Source organism: Rhinatrema bivittatum, chromosome 18 (genome assembly GCF_901001135.1).
Source record: "Rhinatrema bivittatum chromosome 18, aRhiBiv1.1, whole genome shotgun sequence".
Classification (NCBI taxonomy): domain Eukaryota; kingdom Metazoa; phylum Chordata; class Amphibia; order Gymnophiona; family Rhinatrematidae; genus Rhinatrema; species Rhinatrema bivittatum.
Window position 1 is genome coordinate 40449239 of NC_042632.1, and position 20500 is coordinate 40469738.

A 20500-nucleotide genomic window follows, 5' to 3' on the forward strand; every position below is an offset into this window, starting at 1 on the left:
TCCCTCCCCCCCCCCCTCAAGGTTGAACAACAGGGGGCAGAAGGTTGTCCGTCCCCGTCCGTCCCTTAGTTTCCTGTAGCAGCTCAGGAGTAGAGCCTGTAGCAAAAATTTAAAAATTCTGAAGCAAACTGGCAAACATTTCCATCTTTTATATTATATTATGAAACTAAAGTAGTTTTTACACTATATTTATTAGTATAATTTATATTATTTTTATTGGAAGGCAGCAAATCTTCAGCTAGCCTGCTGCCCTAGGCACAGGCCTAGTGTGCCTATTGAGAAATCCAGGCCTGACTCTTGCAAAGGAGGGTTAAGGGTTTCTCGTACGTACCCAAGGTATGACCTGAAAGTCCAGGGGGAGGGCAGACCTCGCCCTCTCCCGGCTTATCAGCTTTGCCCCGCTGGCACCTGTAGCAGCGTACACAATGCGAAGATTACCCATGATTCAGTGTCTCCTCTCCCACCCAGCAACCTCTAGATTCTTTTGAATCCACCAAACCCACAAATAGAGAAAGAAGAGTGACCATCCTGAATGCAACAAATAAGAAAAACCAAAAAAATAAATAAATAAAAGGGGAGGGGGGGGGATAATTGTGGTAAAGCTCAGAAGAGGAAAAATGAGTATGGCGTGTCTCCGCATACCCACCCCCTTCCAGCACTGCCCCCAAGATACATAACCCTGCAAAAAAAAAAAAAAAAAAAAGCAAGGACCCATATGAATTTGTCATCTGTCATATTTCCCCTGTTTGAATTCAAGTTGACATTGCTAAGGCTCCCTTAGCCAGAGTACTCTTCTAAATTGTATTCACAACTGGCACAAAGACAAGGTAATGATGGTATAAAAATACAAAGACGATGAAGGAGAGTGAAATAATTACCATAAATTAGTTTCAAGATAAATTAAGCTTTTTAAAAGGTCTCATTAAAAAGATGTGTGCTAAGCCACGAACAAAATAGTAGAAACATAAGAATTAAATGCTAGAGGAAGGCCCGGCCCTGCTCCCCCACACTTCCCAAGGACTAGCTTGGGAAGTGTGGGGTGCAGATTGTGAATGGGCTTAGGGAAGTTTACTCAAGGGAAAAGAACCGAGAGACAGTGCCGTACCAGGATTATGCATGGTAAACCTGAGGAGGATTTGGGGGAACGTGAGTGAGGTGGGTTGTTTTGGTTTTGGTTTTTTTTTTTCGGAGGGAATGATGGAACTTGCTTGTGAGTAAGCACACATAGTAACACTAGCCAGATAAAAATGTGTCTGTGTGTGTCTGGCGGGGGGGGGGGGGGGGGAGCGGCAAGGTCGTGTTGGGCTATGAAAGCGAGGTATCTGAAAATGGTTTCATGTTTGACGGGAAGCCAGCGCAATTTACCTGAGGAACGGGGGGGGGGGGGGGGGGGTTGGAGAAGGGCCTGGTGCAAAACGAGGAAAGCGAGCCACCGAGTTTTGATTAATGTGAAAAAAAAAAAAAAGTGCATTGAAGATTCGGGAAGGCCAGCCGGGTTGCAACGGGAGCAGTGGAGCCTAGACAGCATCAATCCAGTCCCCTGTAGCTTCCTCTCCCCAATCCCCTTCCTCAAAAGGCACAAGATTTAGCCGATGGAAATGTGCAGCGTGCTCTGCTGGTCTCTTCCAGTCTGGGTCTTCACAAGTAAATCCGAGGAGTAATGTCAGCTGTGAATCTGTCTTGGATGCTTTGCCTATGTCTCAGGTTGTTCCTAGTTCTTCCTGTCAGTGATCTGTGGAGCTAATGCACCTTCTCTTTCCATTTTATAAAAAAAGGTGACAAAGAAACAGTAACAAGCTACATTGATCTTCTTTCTCTCATTTGACATTGAGATGTAGTCAGGAAAAAAGAGAGAAAAATACAGAGGAAGAGAGGAGGAAAAACAGCACAAGTAATTTCCCCCTTTCTTCTTCCTGGCAACAAGGCAGAATTTAATTTTTTTTTTTAATGTCAGATTATAGTTTTGTGTTTTTGTTGGTTTTTTTTCTCATTTAAAATATCCTGAGACATAATGCGACATCCTCAAAACAAACTGCTGATCTTAACTTCTTTTACTGAAACTTATGCACAATTTATTTTAGGGACCCTGTAGTGCCTGCCTTGCAAAAAAAATCTTCCAAGCTGACAAGAGAGTCATTTCCAAGAGGGCTCCCTGGGATGCTGATTAAAAAAAAAAAGAAAAGAAAAGAAAAAAGGTTATGTGTAACAGTGCTCTAGTGGGTCGTTGCTTTGCAAAATAAAGTGCAATAGCACAGCTATGGTACAATAAAAGTGTAGAAAGAGACTGACCCTTGCGTTATTTTCTTGCATGCGAATTTCAGCATCATTCCCTCGCTCGGGATATGGAGGACTTCATCTGGCCTTTCTGGCCTTATCACGGCGGGTCCTCTGTGTCCATGATTTAGTTGTTTTTTTTTTTCTTTTTGTGCATTTGCTTTCAGATGCCTCAGGAACAGTACACAAACAGGAGCAACATGCACAGCTCGGAAGGACCCCATATCTATAAAGTTGGGATTTATGGCTGGCGGAAGAGATGCCTGTATTTCTTTGTGCTTCTCCTTATGATTTTAATCTTGGTGAACCTAGCTATGACCATCTGGATCCTGAAGGTTATGAACTTCACAATTGTAAGTAAAGTGGCAAAGAGCTGGGGATTAAATCTAATAATTATTTTTTTCAAAATGGTTAATGTTTTGGGAGGAGGAGGAGGCGCGACATGTTCATATTGAGTGGATTCGCCAAAGAGGCGGCGGCTTTTTGCATTTGTTATGGAGATGTTTACAAACTGAATCGCTGCACGGGTTATCTAATATATTCCTACGTGAACATACCTACGCTTATTATACAGCAGAATCTGAGTTGTATGTTTTAGCATTAGTGTGTTTAAATATATTTGGGTTTTTTTGTTAAAACATATATAAAGTATATGGAATTAGGTACAGGGAGGGGGGAAAACCAAAAATAGTGAAGGAGCACATGAAAATAATGCACTTTACGATCCTTTAGGATCCCTTATCTGTGTCATACTTGTACATTCAAGTCAAAAGGTTTACTCAACAATTTTATACCCATTTTAAGCACTGGAGATGAGGAAATTAGAACATTTTTGTGACTGACATAGGATAACAAGGGAAGATTCTAAAGGCAGTTGCCAATCTAGATTAACCCATTGTTCTGAGGATTCCTTCATCTCCAGCCAACTACATTGTCCATCCCAGTTAATTACCGCATCCTTTACTACTTCCCAGGGGAAAATAAGTTTCGTCATCTGAGATATTGTGGGACTAACCATGACAGAAGGTAAACATGATTAGGATTCATGTAAACATGAATATAGAGCACAGAATAGCAACTTGTGTATTGTATACCCTGAGGATACTATGAATTTTGTCCTTTATATAGAGGTATTTTGTAATGAGTAAGCCTGAATCTGAATTTAATAATTCAGGAACTGATTTTCAAAGGGTTTAGGTACCAAACTTTTGTAGTTAATCTCCTAAATGGGCCTTTTTGAAAATGTGTGAGGGTTGAGTGCTTACATTTAGGCTCCTAGTTTCATTAGGGACCTAAAGCTTGAATCCTAAAACGTGGGTGCAGGGGAAGCAAAGTTAGGAACAGCACTGATTTTCAGAACTAGGTACCTAACTTAGGCCTAGCTTCATCATTTTCTGATAAATATAGCAAAAATACCCCATGATTTAAAAAAAAAAAAAAAAAAAAAAAGGGGGGGGGCGTGCTTAGGGTAATTTTCCTGGTACTGCTTTGCATAGGTATTTTAATGCAACAAGTGTAAAACTTATTGCACCTTTTTTCCTGTCGTTAAGCTGGGTGATATGCCTGAAATGGAATTTGCAATATGTATGCAAATTACGTTTTGGGCATTTTTGGGTGTGGGGGGGGGGGGAGAGAGAGAGAGAGACTCTGGGATGGCACACATATGGGTCGTCTAGTAATCTGAGGTGAGGTTTTGGTGGTAGCCTAGAGTTTTGGGGCCAGTTTTACCAGCACAGTACACCATCAGTGAAGATTTGATGTGATTTGGAATGAGGAAAGGTACAGAAAGATGAGATTTCTACAACGTACTCTCACCCCAGCTTGATAGCACCCAGGTAGAGAGTGCATCAAGCTAGGTCGAGAGTACATTGTAGAAATCTCATCTTTCTGTACCTTTCCTCATTCCAAATCACATCAAATCTTCACTGATGTGTACTGTGCTGTTCGTACCTCTGTGCATGTAAAACTGGCGCCAAAACTCTAGACTACCACCAAAACCTCGTCTTGAGTTACTAGATGACCCTCCTATAGTGATATAAATAATTGACTATTATGAAAGCCTTATAAAGAGTCTCTCTCTCTTTCTCTCATAAATGTTATTGTACTTAATCTTCTAACAATGTAAAACTTTAGCAGTTTAGATTAATTATGGAAATGCATGAAAAGTGAATCCTATTTGGTCTACGTTATCTAAATATTCCCCCCCTTAAAAATGTATTATCTCCTCTGTCTTCAGAAGAGAGTGCACTTAATTTTTAGGATATTGTATGGACCTTCCAGCTTCCTTTATACACAATGATGAAGAGTTAGAAATATATTTCCTTACCTGACTTAAGTCCAGCAGCAGCAACTCTGGGGTGAACTTCTGCTTCTTGGGTCAGCAAGGGCTGAGAATGCTGCAGAGGCAACCCCTGAAAGCGAGGGAATCCCTGGCATTGCACAACAGCGCCACCAATGGGTGAAATTTGAAGTGCACCAGGGGATGAAGGGAGACCGGGCCTGCAACTCCTTACCAGCAGCTGCTGCAGTGATAACAGGGTTATAGGAGGGCCTAATCTTAGAAGAAAATACTGGTGGTGGTGGTAAATGAAGGCTCTTGGTTCTTCCACTTTGGAGCCCTCCCCTCCTCATAAATGCTGTTGAGTGAGTTTGGAGAAAGTTTTTTGTTTGGGCTAAGTATGAAGGAAAGTGAAGCCAAACCCCCCCCCCCCCCCCCCCCCCGCACACACACACTCCTCAAAATTCTGTTCGCAAAAGCTGTTGCTTCGAGGTACCCAGTCATTTTTCAGTGGGATAAACTGTACACACACTGAATGGTCCATAATTGAAAATATGATTTTATTTTTCTTGGGAGGGGAAAAAAGCCTTGGATTTACTTAAAAGCAGTAAAAAACAAAGAAAGGTGTTACCTGCTACATCTGAGTTGAGAACCTAAAGCTCTTGAGTTACTGCTTGCTTCTGCTGCTTGGCTGCGTATGATAGCTCTGTCTTCACAATTTCTTGCTGTGAAAATTATTGTGCCATAACAAGCAAAAGAGATTTGGGGTATGGATAGATGAACTTTTAAGAGATATAAAATCTTTGCCTATAATTGTGCTTAAAAATAAAGAGCTAAGGCATGCTATAAATTCTGAGAGTGTATGATACACTTTTAATAGAACTGTATGGTAACGTCCAAAGTATTCCCTGAAAAGGTTTAAATTTTATGCAGAATGCATGCAGATAATAAAATATATCAGCAACATCTTGACTCCATTATATCAGCAGAACTCGGAGAATATGCTCTTCTGACAGCTTTAAATATTGGGATGTAATTGCACAGTGAATTGCAATACTTCCCTCTGTGTCTGCGGGGAGCAATATAATATGAAGGAGTTGCGTAGCAGTCCCTAAGAAATCGGCCATTCCCGGCAGTAAGGATTCGTTTCAGTAAGAAGTCTACTCTAGAGCAAAACTCGTAAGGAAGGATATCTTACTAAGATGTGCTGTAAATGTTCACTCTGGTACATGCACATTGCCTTCAGCTACTCTGAGTGGTATTTTACAGCCCAGGAAACCAGGGGACCTCATTACATTAGGGCTGCATCTGTATTTCCCTGAAAATGTATGGATTTAAGGATTCAAAATGGAAAAATAAGTTTGAAACACGAGCAATAGGGCCCAGACAGTCTTCAAAGTTTCCACCTTGGCTGTGAACAAGATGATGGGAGGTAGGGGAAGATTAAGCTAAAAGAAGACTGGTTTCAGTCTTGCACCAGGCGGTATTCTTACCATCAGATTTCTCAATTGACTGACATACTCCCTACTTCTAAATCCAAGTCAGCATTCCACTTGTCAGGGCTGGTCAGGCCGGTTGCAGGTAATCCTCGAACAGGAGTGGCACAGGACTCAAGGGTCTTCTGCATGACCAGTCATCTCCCCCTTGGGTTGGGTCCATAAATTCTAATGGCTGGCAGGACTTCTCTGGCAGGGACAAGGCAGGCCATAGTCAGGGCAGGCAGCATTCAGGCAGAGTCGTAGAACAGACAAGGATCAGGGCTGGCAGAACTGTAGAACAGGCAAGGGTCTGTGGCAAGAATTTCAACCAAACATAGAGGAAAGAGCAAGGCAGGGAGGAACGAGATGCGCAGCACTGGCAGGGTGGCTACTGGGGGACCTAGGTAAAACAAGGAATAGGCAGGAACAAGGTAAATCAAGGGTGAAACTGGGTGCAAGGCACAAACAGACAGAATAGGCCATTGGGAGGCCTAAATAGGACAAAGGCAAAGTAGGAAGCAGACAGGGTGGGTCACCAGAAGATCTAAACAGGGCAAGGGCAAGACAGGCAACAGACAGGCTGGATAGGCCACCAGAAGAAAGGACAAGGAATAGACAGACAAGGAGGGCCACCGAGAGGCCCAGACAGACGAGAACAAGGCACAGAACACACAGGCAAGAAGGGGCCACCGGGAGATAAAAACGGAGCAAGGATGGCCAAAGCAAGGAGCCAGGGTGACTTGATGATGTGGCCTGAAGCTTAAGAGTGAGGGAGGGTTTTACAGAGCTGTCTTTGCTGTGTCTTGCAGCCTTCATGGTGAAGGCTAGAGCAGGAGTGAGTGCAGCCCACTGAGAACCCCTGCAGACAGGGAGGCTGCCTAGCAGCCATTATTGATACATCACTTGTAACATTTGTAGACCCTTGTGGTAACGTTGACTCAATCAACAGGGAAGGTCCCTTAGGTCCTCACAGACAGCTGGTGGAGCTACACTGGGAAGAGACTGATCAGAAGCTTCACCTATACCAATCCCTTTCCCCTTGGGTTCCGGGGGCCGGCAGGTCTTAGATGGGAGTCTCTAAGGAGATGGTGTAGGCATAGGTCCAGTATCAGGCTAAGGTGAGAGGCAGGTGGCACACTAGCAGAGTCAATATCCAGGCAGCAGTCAGTGGCAGGAGGAAGAATGGTCAGGATCTGAGCAAGGTCAGAGGCAGACTGCAGGTAATAATGGTCGAAGAACAGGCTAGGGTCAGATTCAGGAGACAAGAAGAAGGGCCAACACGGAAGGGCAGGAAAAGAAGGCAAGGCTGGATAAGACGAGGCAGGCTGGGCTGGAGAGACAAGGCCAGGGACAGGATCAGGAATGAAGGAAGAAGCAGCAACTCACACCACACACATGATGTAGGTGATCCCTGGCTGGAGGCGTCTGTTCCTTGGGGACTTCATCTGTGAGCGCCAATTGAAGAGGGTTCCCACTGCGGGCCTCTGTGAGGAATTCTGGAGATAGCATGGTGACTAAACATAGCTGACTAAACATTGTTTGTAAAGACGGTATAGAAATACTTTTAAATAAATAAATAAATGGTGGCAGCATTTTTGCCTCTCGCAAAGAGGAGCGCAGCATTAGCGGGTTCCCAGGGTGAGTGCATCGGCTCGCGGGGACGTACTTACCAGCACTATTCTGCTGCAGGGACTATTTAGCTCACTGACTTTGCACTAAGCCTGCCTGTGGTGATGCTTATAAAATAAGACATTGCCTGGTGCATATATTATCTTGAACTGTAGCATTGTAATATACTACTTCTCATTTTTACCTTGATGGAAGATTTTGTGCCTCCTGAAGTAGTAGTAATTAAAAAAAAAAATTAAAGCAAAACATTCTTTAAAAAAAAAAGATTTTGTGCCTCCTGAAGGTAGTAGTAATAAAAATTAAAGCAAAACATTCTTTTAAAAAAAAAATTCTCATGTCCATTTAGTTTCAGTTGAGTTAATTTTCGGCCATTATTCAGCACCATTTGGCCTGTTAAATTTGGATTAACCAAACAATTGGCCTATAATCAGCCATCTAGTCAGAAAACATGAATTTCATGGTACGTATCAAAACCCCTCCCTTGCTTACATGTTTCAAGATAGTTGCTGAGATGGAGTCAAATGTACATGTCTATCCCTCTAGGTTTATGGTCAAGTTGACACACAAATCCATGACAGTTTGCCCCCCAGTGTTTTGATTGTGACGACATCTTTTCTGCTTGGATTGTCCCCCTCAAGCTATATGCAGCCACTTCATCTTGAATGTACCCCACTGCGTATACTATAGTAGGTTATGATGTCATGAAATATTTGGCAGAATAGCCTTGTCATGGGTTATGGATGCACACATCAGATGACTTTTCATCTTACTGATATTCTTGTACAGGGGTTGCAGTTCTTGTCTTGTACATTAAAGCTGTTAGAAATTGATCCCATTTCATTCCACATGATCCCATCCAGTGTGCATGTACCCCTTTTGGTGCTTATTGTCACCGTCTCCTCTCGACAGTTCGCTTCTTGGCCTAAAACGTGGAGTGGCCGTAGATGCAAACTATCTTCCATTGGCTGCTGTGTCCTGCTTGGGCTCAGCCTTCTGCTCTCGGGCAGCTCCCTACCACCACCTACCTTTTGCATCAACTCAGTTGGTTGCTGAGGAAGTTGGGTTGAGTTAGAGAGAATTCTTCGTCTTTGCCTTTTTTATTATTTGTATTTTGTGGTGATTAGTACCACATACACCCTCCCCCTCCCCCCTCCCACACACATACACCCCAGGCCACATGTCGCTCATGGCCGTTTCCTGCACAGTCATAACAATAAACCATCCCCTGCCTTCTGTACCTAGTTCCTGTATTTTAGTTTACGTGTTCATATTTTACTTTCACTGACGTGCTGACCTCAAGAAGATGCAACATAAACATCAAAATAGGGAATGCTGAAAATGCCAGGCCTGTCAAGCTCTGCTTCTTATATGGTAATGGACGCAGTGCCCCAAGCTACTTACCCATGTCTTTCCTTTTTAAATGTGATACAGTGTCTGATCAAAAAAAAATTATGACAGTCTGTTAATGCTTATGAAATGTGCTGCTATTTGCATCTTAAAATTACTCCCAAAAAAAAGAAAAGATGACTTAACCTTTGTGCATGCTTTTCAATCTGCAATAATTGCTTTCAGTTTAAACCTTGGAGACTTTACCTATCTGGGTAGAGAGCTCAATAAATAAACACTTTTTCCCTCTGTCTTAAGTGTGCAGCTATAGTAACTGATAAAAGATGTCTTATCAGGCTAGCAGTCAAATTAAAGATTAATTAATTATGGGCCAGATCCACTAGGTATTTACCAAATTTATGTGAGCAGAGTTAATCTTTTTTAATTGCATAAAAGGCCATTGCACGTAAAAGGTAACCTTGACAGAACTACAGAGACTTTGGGATTTATCTGGGTTATAACTGGGTACTTTTAGGAGCTAAATCTCTTCTAATAGTTATTTCTTTACAAATAGATTTTTTAATATGTTCACAGTTATTCCTGACAGTTTAGCCATTATGCTTTAATGAAGCTTAGAGCAAACAAGCAAAATTGTTTGAATGATTAAACAGAGTTTACAGAAGTGGAAAAATCAAAGAGCCATCGTATCGTTTCCAGTGCTAAGTCATGTGGAAAAAATCATACCTATTTATTTTCAAATGAATGGAATGCAAATGCACTCCTGAAGCCTGATGATACTTAAACAATAAAACCCAACTGGTTTTAAAATGGTTTCTATTGATTGCTCTTGTACAGTATTGTGGTAGTATCTTCAGTGGAGACATTCCAGAATAGAAATGATTGACTTTGACCAATGGTAGAGACCTCACTTTCTTTCCACTCAACACTTAACCTGCTCACATTGGCCTACCGGATAATGAGGCTTAAATGTTGGATTCCTCCAGGTATCCTTGAGAACTGATAGCCCACAATGAATAAGAGAAAAGCCTTTTTTTTTTTCCTGTCTTTAGATTGGTTTTCACTGAATCCAAAAGTATTTAGTACGGATTTTGTTTCCACTCATGTTGAGCTTATTGAGGGCTACAGGGGGGATTGTATTTGAAAGTCTGCATGCTTGTAAATTGCTTGCTATGAAAACACTGGAAAATTTTGCTGTTGCCATAAAACACATGAAAAGATATCCATATGATTTGCTGTCATCCTTTGGATGGACAAGGCTTAAGAAGTTTGGCAACAGGTCTTCACTTTTCATCCTTTTATAAAATGTGCCTGTAGAAAGCTTGAAGGACTTAGCAGAAACATATTTAATTAGATATATAATATTTAAGGGATGTCAACCTCTCTCTGCAGCATTTTAGGATTCGAGTTGGAGCTCCTATGTAGCACAAATAGATGTGCAAAATCTGCCAAATGTTATGTTCATCCTTCATAAAATTAGCTCCAACACAAACAGAACACGGCTGTATAATTTTATATTTGGCTCTGTTGCCAAAAAAAAGATGCGCGCTCATTCTGCGCTCAAGTCCCTCGGATGATTAGTTCTCTGGAGCCTGAATAGCAGGAAATATGCAGGTTTTGCCAAACAGCAACCCTCATTAAAAAAAAAAAAAAAAAGACATTCAAAAGATATCTCATGCATGCAAAAAAACGGAAAATATTTGCTATGGCCTGGAAGTCAGGTTATTAAAAGAGCCCAAATTCTTTTAAAACATTCCTATGCCTAAAATCCTACTCTTGATAAGTATTCCATCTTAAGATGTGGCAATCAATTGAGGGTCCTGAAACACATTGTGTAAAGTTAAAACGTGCCGATGTTTTATTTTAGCTGCAGCTATCCTAGTTGTGACTGTGGTTTGCTTCGGTATGCAAACAAGGCGTGATTGTTCTTCAACGGGTTTGTATTGTAACAAGGTCATAAGATTTAGATTGTTGCATGTTTGGCTACAGGATATGATAAAGTCCTTGATACTATTTACTCATGGGTTAATTGAAAAAGAAAAGAAATATCTGGTTGTCCTTTTGCGTTTTTAGTGACATGACTGTATGTAGGTCTTATTGTATTATTGATGTTTTTAATTATGCATGTACCTTGTACTCCGCCCTGAACGTAGGAGGTGCGGGTAATAAATGTTTTAAAATAAATGTTATCTTCTCTAGCATATGGAACATGTCTGTGGCACAAGGGATACCAAGCAAAGTAGGAAGATGTAGATACTTTTATAAAGCACTGCCACATTGGCAGTCACTCACAACTGATTAGATAGCACTATGTACGTAGCACCGCCACATACAATCAGTTCTCTATCTCATGTGTACATAACACTTACATCCTGTCTTTATGCAACACATCAACAATTTACCTCTTTTGTCTTTTTTGCCTTACAAAGCACTTGTGAAAATATCACATGCAATAAGTAATGACATAAATAATAAATCAATTATAATATGCGATTTATTTACAGGAATATAAAAAAAACATTTAAACTATCTTAGTATACAATAGTCATTTCAAATCAACAATTGGTTAAGAATTAGAAACTTGCACTGCACCAAAACATAAAATACAATCCAGTATAAAAATGATGTATATACATAATAGGTATATCACATTCAGGCCGATTCAGAAAAATGCATGGGAGAGCTGGCGAGCGCACAGGCCACTCTCCTGGGCATGCGATTCAGGAGGGTGGCCTATGCAAATTAGGGCCCACGGTAAAAGGAGGCGCTAGGGACACTAGCACGTCCCTAGTGCCTCCTTTTTGACAGGAGCGGCAGCTGTCAGCGGGTTTGACAGCCTTCGCTCAATTTTGCCGGCATCTGTTCTCAAACCCGCTGACGGCCACGGGTTCGGAAAACGGACGCCAGCATAATTGAGCGTCCGTCTTCCGACCCGCGGGCCGATTTTTTATTTATTTATTTTTACTTTTTGTTTTTTACTTTTGGGGCCTCCGACTTAATATCGCCATGATATTAAGTCGGAGGATGCACAGAAAAGCTTTTCTGTGCCCTTCCCCGGTGCCGGCAGAAATTAAAATGTGCAGCTTGGCTGCACATTTTACTTTCTGTATCGCGCGGGAATAATAGGGCCATCAACATGCATTTGCATGTTGCGGGCGCTATTAGTTTCGGGGGGGTTGGATGTGCGTTTTCGACGTGCTATTACCCCTTACTGAATAAGGGGTAAAGCTAGCGCGTCGAAAACGCGCATCCAAATGCGGGTTAACAGTGCGCTCCACCAGAGCGCACTGTACTGTAACGGCCTGGTTGGGAGGCCAATTTTAAGCCCCGCCCCTTGCAATGTTTGCAGGCCTATTGGGCAACTGTATGTCCAGATGCAAAGCAGGATGGGAGCAGCTGGCTTCAGGGATAGGACAGGCTCGAGCCCGATGGTCCAAGGACATGGACTTAAGGGCACCCACAAGGGCAGGGCTAACTGCAGGAATTTATACACACAGAGCAAGTGCCCACAAGAATCAGACAGATAATACAATACAAACAAGCCAAGTCAGGGAGACACAAGGCAAACAAACAAAAACTGGAAGGACACAACTAAGGCCACAAACAGAAACAGACAGACCCTATTTTAGTCTGATTTTGATTGAATTTTATGTATTGTGTTATTTTAGAATGATTAGGATATAATTTTATATGCTCTCATAAGGTGATTGTATTTTTAGTTTATTATTTTATCTCTATTTTATTTATTGTTATTTTACTCTATTGAGTGATTTTAGGACATGTCGTTAAAGACTGTCCATTAAACTATGTAAACTGACATGAGGTGTACACAATAAGTTCGGTATATAAAAATGCCTAAATAAAAAAAATAAAAAAATAAATAGATGAATAAATAAAAGGCAGGAGCTAATAACAATACAGAGAGCAAGAAGGACTCCTAACAGAGAAGGCCAAAATCCAGGACAGAGCAAGGAGACTTCAAGATGAGGCAGGGAGTAACAGGTGAGCAGGCTTAAAGGGGTGGTAGTGCTGAGTCAAGAAGTCTTTAAGGCAGAAGTCGGAATAGCTCAGACTGTGGCTCGCTGAGGGCCTCTGCATAGATAGATAGATGCATATATATAAATTCCATGAAACCAAAAACAAACACTAATGCAATACTTTATAATCACTAAAATCAAACTGTTTTATTAAATACATTGTCAATATCTTTAAATGAAGGTTTTACAAATATATATAAAATAACATAAGGTTATACAAAATATGAGTTCCAGAAAATGTAAACTGACCGATAGTCCTTATCAAATATCCCAAAAAGGATCTCTTCAGTACTTGCATAGTTTGCCACAAAGATGATTCACATGAACTTAGAGGGCCCTGAGGAGAGAGGGGCAATGGCACAAGACTATAAGGTTTACCTAGATTGCGTGATACCCGTGTGCCTGCCCTGGGTTCAAGTTTGGATTGCCAGAGGGAGCTGACAGAGAGACTGAGACAGAGGCTGTATCTGTTGTGTGTTGGATATGGGAAACGCAATACAAATTGAATGTTTAGAGAAACAGAATGAGAAGGGGCAGCGCTGTAATTGTCCGCACAGGGCAGCACCAGCCCTGCCTGCTCAAGATGAGGAGGTCAGGTGGGGAACAACAGGAAAGGAGAAGCTGGATTAAAGAGCAGATTGTCTCTTCTTTGCTGTGCTCTGTGTTCTCCAGCCTCATTTCCTTACCTCCTTTTTTTTTTTTTCCTGCTTATAGCCTGGGAGGAGAGGGACTGACCCAAAAAGCAGAAGATCTGCTTTCTACTGCCTAAGAAAATAGTCACCCCCTTCCTGCTGCCCCAAAAATTCTGTAGGCGCCTGCACAGTATGCATCCACTATTACCCCTTTACCGGCAGAAATCTGTTGGAAAATTGCTCCCAAACATGTTCATGCAATACATCAAACAGGGTTTCTCTACTAAAGCAAAATGCATGGGTAAGCAGGGATGCAGTTTTCAAATAAATGTAAATAAATAAGGAAGGAATTGAATATACCAATAAAGCACTCACACCTTTTATGCAGAAGTGATCTTCAGATGCTTCCTGTTACCTGCCAAAATTGAGGACTCTCTTAAAAGACAAAACAGTGTAGTTTGTCAAACAATTGCCATCTTTAAAAAAAAAAAAAAAAAAAAAAAAAAAAAAAAAAAATATATATATATATATATATATATATATATATATATATATATATATATATACACAGAGTTTTAAAAAAAGATAGACATTGTCTCCAGGGGAGATTTTACGGATGGTGCCAATAAAAATGATTGCTGTGCATGTGATGTCAGCACTGATAGGAAAGAGATGACCCATAGATCCCCAAAAAGGCAGAGAAAAACTAGCCTCTGCCCATGAATTTTCACAGGTTTACTCCTGTGGCAAAAAGAATTATATGTACTATAGGGTTATTTATTGCATAGGGGCATAATGTACATTACATATAACGCTTATGGAAATGAAACACTATTAGTTACTTAGTGAAACAGCAAATATTAAAGCTAACTTTATCTTCTGTGTAAGATGGCATTAAGATTCAGTGACTTAAGAGATTTGGGTTAATTAACTAAACCGCTCAAGTCATTCAATATTGATAAGACCCAAAAACCACAGAAGTCAATTGTCTATTCTTTCTGTATGCAAATATAAATAATTCGTCCTTTGTTTAGATGAGAAATCATTAAGGTATCATCAAGTTAGATCCCATTGAAAGAGTGTCTAAAGAAAGTGGTGGACCAAGCTCATGGTCCTCACCATAGAAACCTTTTGTGTTGAAGTGCATGTGGTTTGTTTTTTTTATGGGGGGGGGAGGGTTGCTAGATTTTTCTCTTTATAAAGCAGCTGGGGAGGAGGGTCATATACATACGTACATACATACATATATACATAGCAAACATAACAAACGGGCAGCTTCTTACCTTTAAGGAATATGCTCAAAAAATACAAAGTATTGTAAATTGCCTATCCACAGTACAATAGATAACACTTCAACATTAATTTATTAAATCTTATACAAATATATTGCACATGCCATTAGACCAGCATCTCTTAAAAAAACATTGACAGCACACACTTCTCACTCATACTGCATCCAGCATTAAAAATCAGCATGTCCACACCTCATAGTTACAATGATATTGTTTCAATATATTACACTTAGCTCTTTATGATATTATCCTCAATAAAGTTAATGCAAAGATTTTCTTGTGTACACTTAATATTTCTAGGTATTCTAAGGTCCATCCCAACGTAGGCCTAAGTTTCACCTCATTACGACTTCATCAGGGGAATATCGTAAAAGGTTCTTGCTATTTGTTGGGTGTGCTTATATTCTTTATTTAAAAAAAAAAAAATTTAGCTGATCTTGCTTGTACAAAAGTGTTCCTGCCAACATTCCTGCTGCTCTTGCTCAATGCTCCTATCTTCTGAGATGTTATACGACCATTATTGACGCTGTCAATTCACAGCATAGCATTTTCCACAGGAAATATCCACTGACAATTGTGCTTGTTTGAGATGGTCACATGTTAAACTGCATGCTGCCTTTATAATGCAAATATAAACATTATTTCACCCAGTTATAAAACTAACTTTATATTTCATTATATACCTCCACCCCTTATAAAAGTTTTTAAACCACCGGACAATGTGAGCATAGCATTTGAGGCTCAGACTTACTCACGATACTAGTAATTTATTTATTTATTTATTTACTTATTAACTTTTTATTTACCGACATTCGTGAAACACATCATGCCGGTTTACAAAGAACTCAGGCGGGAAATACAATAAAACAATATAACAATATAACATTAATAACAGAAACAAAAATTCAGAATACAAAATGAACCAAAGGAGCGATAACAAAAAAGGGGGGAGGAAGGGGGAGGGAGAGGTGGGGGAGGATAGGCAGGGGGGCAGGGCATGGGGGGGAGGGAGGGTAGGGGTAGGGGGGTGTGGGAAAAGGGGATGGGGAGCGGGAGCGGGAGGGGGAAAGGCATAGCTAGATGAAGTATAAAGCAAATAGAAAATAGAAAAGAGGGAGACTATGTACAGTTGAAGTATGTACAGGTACTATTAACTTAAGTAGTCCTACGGAAGTGTTGGAGAACCGGCCGTATCAATTGGGCGACGGTATTCACTAGGATATAGTTTATTTAATGGGAAACTGGAGGTGTAAATGGAGAGAGGAGTACTAGGGGAGAAGGTGGCGGCTGGGAGGCCCAGGGATCTAGGGATGGCTGGGGGGGGAGAGGGGATGGGGATGGGTCGGGCGGAAGGGGAGTAAGGATGGATGACTGGGCAGGGGGGGGCTGAGAGGAGTGGGAGCAGGGGGAGAAAGGTCGGGCGGGTGGAGCTGGGGGGAGAAATTAAGTTTGGTTAGTGTCGGGGTAGGCCTGTCGGAAAAGCCATGTCTTGACTCCTTTCTTGAACATGTGGAGGGATGTCTCTTGGCGTAGGAAGGTGGGGAGGGAGTTCCAGAGGGTGGGGCCAGCGATGGAGAAAGCTCTTCCTCTGGTATAAGTTGAATGTGCTGATTTGAGGGACGGGTTGTGGAGAGTGCCTGTCTGGGTTGTTCTTGTAGGGCGGTCAGAAACGCGGAAACGAGGCATTTCATCGAGCCAGGTGTGATTGTATTTATGTAGGGAGTTGTGAAGGATGGTGAGGGTTTTGTATTGTGAGCGGAAGGAAATGGGCAGCCAATGTAGGTCCTTTAGTATGGGGGTAATGTGGTCCCTTTTACGTGTACCGGTTATGATTCTCGCCATGGAATTTTGTAGAATCTGCAGGGGTTTGATGGTGGTGGCAGGGAGTCCTAGTAGCAGGGAGTTACAATAATCTAGTTTTGTGAGCATAGTGGTCTGTATGACTGTGCGGAAATCGTGTGTGTGGAGAAGGGTTTGAGTTTTTTTAGGATGTTTTGCTTATAGAAACCTCCCTTTAGGAGAACTTTGATGTGGGGTTTAAAACTTAGGTGCTGATCTATGAAGACGCCTAGGTCTCTTACAGACTGGGGCTGAGAGAGGGCTGTGGTTGAAATCTGGGGAGTATTTTGTCGCGTGGGGAGGGTGAAATGGCATTCCTGTAGCTTTTCATAATTAGTTATAAAACCAATCACAACGCAATGTCTATGTTTTTATCCCCCAATCAGACTACATGAGATCTTATCTTACAAATAAGGGACACTCGTTTTACAAACGCACCCCTCTCTAACACGGCACGGCTCAAAGGAACAACCAGTGACTTTACCTATTTGGACATCTGGGTCTCTAAACCAGCATTTTGAACTGTGGAACTTTATTGTAATCGGTCTGGTCAAGCTTTATTGTAATCGGTCTGGTCATGCTTCCCGCTGTTAATTGTACAAAATGTGTGTACAAGAAGCAACCCCATCCTTTGATTTATCAAAATCACCAACCTTATTAAATTCTTAAACATTTCTGTTAAGAATCCTCATTCCTTCTCTTATTGATACAACCTCCCTGCATTGAAAGGATTATGAATGAGCAATTGTAAGTGTGGATTACTACAACTTTATTGTTCTACCTTACAGGAACACCATGTTTTATAAACAGCATATCCAAAGGACTAATAAGACTTCCCACTCAATAGCCATGTTTAAACCTTTGGGGGTTATCGTTTGCCAATTATATTTGTGTCTTTGGTCTTGACTGTGCAAGGCAAGCAACACATTACCACCTCTATTGAACTACAACTGTTAAATATAAATAATAAAGAACCATAGTTCATGTGCTGTGTGTCCCAAATCCACCCAATGTTGTACTAATGGTGCATCCACCTTCTTAGTGCAGATGCAACTTTAATGCTGTATGATTCTCGTCTTTACTGTCCTTTTAGTATGACCAATATACACCTTGCAACATGGACACAGAATATTATATATAACCTGTGCTGAGTTACATCTAAAGTGATCTCAGTTGATGGTTGATAGGCAAATCAGGGTGCTGAAAAACCTTTATTAGAAGATTGTTGGCACAAACCACACTTTTGCCACAAGGGTACTGGCCCCATGTTGATGAATCCTCACTTAGGGCATGTGGAGTAGTTTTAACCAAGGAGTCCCTTAGATTGTGACTTCGGGTGTTTGCAAAAATAGGTTTCTCCTTAAAAATGTCATATAAGGATAGCAGATGCCAATATTTCGAAATAATTCCTTGGGCCTCTTTTGTACGTCTGGAATATCTTTGGTAGCTGGTTGGTGAAGCAACTCTCTATTTGCATATAGCACACGTTTATACGCTCTTTTAATTACAGATCTAAATATCCTCGCTGACTAAAACGTGTTTGCGTATATTGTTGATGAAGACGTTGGGGCTGTTCAGCTTGGAGAAGAGACGGCTGAGGGGGGATATGATAAAGGTCTTTAAGATCATGAGAGGTCTTGAATGAGTAGCTGTGAATCGGTTATTTACACTTTCAGATAATAGAAGGACCAGGGGGGCATTCCATGAAATTAGCAAGTAGCACATTTAAAACTAATCGGTGAAAATAATTTTTCACTCAATGCACAATTAAGCTCTGGAATTTGTTGCCAGAGGACATGGTTAGTGCAGTTAGTGTAGCTGAGTTCAAAAAAGGTTTGGATAAGTTCTTGCAGGAGACGTCCATTAACTGCTATTAATCAAGTTTACTTAGCTAATAGCCACTGCTATTAATTGCATCAGTAGCATGGGATCTTCTTGGTGTTTGGGTACTTGCCAGGTTCTTGTTACTTGGTTTGGCCTCTGTTGGAAACAGGATGCTGGGCTTGATGGACCCTTGGTCTGACCCAGCATGGCAATTTCTTATGTTCTTATGTTCCACTGTAATGCATATCCTCCTTAGTCTAAGAAATGGCCCAATTGGAATATTTAAGTTTCCATGGATGATGGCTAGTGAATGCAAGCAAGGTGTTAGTTGTTTATGAAAAATGGAAGTATTCAAACTTTGTGCTTCCTTATAAACTATAGTATCCAGAAACAGTACCTTCATCATATCACTAAAAAAAGAAAAATGGAGATTTTGATCCTGTGTGTTCAACCAATCCTGAAACTTAAATTGGCCTCAGAAGACATCAAATGAAAAAGATATCATCAATAAATCTTACCTATACTTTAATGTACTGCCAAAATTCAGAAGGATAAATAGCCTGTCCTTCAAATGAAGATACATATAGACAGGCTATTGAGGGGGGCCATAGTGGCCCTGATAGCTGTGCCTTTTATCTGATGGTAAATATTTTCTTGAAAAACAAACAAAAAAAATGTTATGGCTTCAAATGCTAGATCTATAATGAACTTTTGGCATTTAGTGGGTAAAAGTGTGGTGCTCAGGGCTTGTTCTGTGATACACTGGTGCTAGTTGAGGTATATTGGTGTACAAAGTGGTAATATCCTCTGTTACCAATACCCAAGAATCTTGTACTTCAGTGACTGAACTAAAGATCTGAAGCAAATGAGTCATATCACGTATATACAATCTGCTCAGTGGGACAAGAGGTCTCAAAAAAAAAGAATCAATGTATTTTGACAGTGGTTCTGAAAGAGATCCCATACCAGAGACAATCAGGTGGCCTGCGGGTTTTGTAAAGATTTATGGATCTTTGGTACCAAATAAAAATTTGGGATCACCAGATATTTTGGGGAAATTAACCGTGCTGTCTTCACAATATCTAAAATAAGACTGATTTCCTTCTGGAGCTGGTTAAGTTGGATCTAATTCTAACCACTTGTAAAAATTCAGCATCCTGAAGTTGATGCAGTGCCTCTACATTGTACTTATCAACATCCATAACCACCACCCCCCTCCTCCTTTGTCTGCAGGCCGATTTATTATAGACTGATCAGATCTTAATGACAATCTTCCTTTTCTTTTCTGGTGAGATTATTATGGCCATGAAATTGGAAATGCTCCATATGCTGCAAATCATCCATGACAAATGTTTCAAATGGGGGGCCCGGAGGAACCCATCCCGCTTCACATTCAAACTATACTTATTCAAAACAGAGGGGCTATCAGCAAAATGTAATGTTACTTTAAGTTTACACAAAAATTTATAAACAAAAGTGCATGTATTGAAAGCATTATAATGGTTGGTAGGCACAAAGGATAGTCCTTTCTTTAAAACAGAAATCTCTTCTAAGGACAACTGCTTACAAATGTTTTACCGTTGTGACCAGGTAATCCATCCTATCAGATCCTGATATTGCAGACTGGGACCCCACCCACCTAGTCATGTACCCTGACTGTGGATGGTCCTGGATTGAAGACGTCTGCCTAAAAAAGACCGATCGCCATCATTAGTACAACTAAACTCAGATGGTGTTCCAAAACTAACTGTTTTTATCTTATCTTTGTGTTTCGTTGGCCCTTCCTCCTCTGAAGACTCGCTAGATGATGTATCAAAAGATCTCTATTTTACTGCTCTCTTATTATGATGCATCCACAAGTATACCTGACCAT

General features: G+C 40.9%; 1 protein-coding gene across 8 annotated transcripts in view; it reads left to right on the plus strand.

Annotated features, from left to right (window-relative positions):
- Positions 1 to 20500, plus strand: part of SGCD (sarcoglycan delta) — a 667313-nt gene that overhangs the window by 428556 nt on the left and 218257 nt on the right. For all 8 annotated transcript variants that reach the window (XM_029584042.1, XM_029584043.1, XM_029584037.1 and 5 more), the window contains one exon: positions 2442 to 2627. In XM_029584042.1, coding sequence (XP_029439902.1) covers positions 2442 to 2627 — 186 coding nt within the window. The remainder of the gene's footprint in view (positions 1 to 2441; positions 2628 to 20500) is intronic.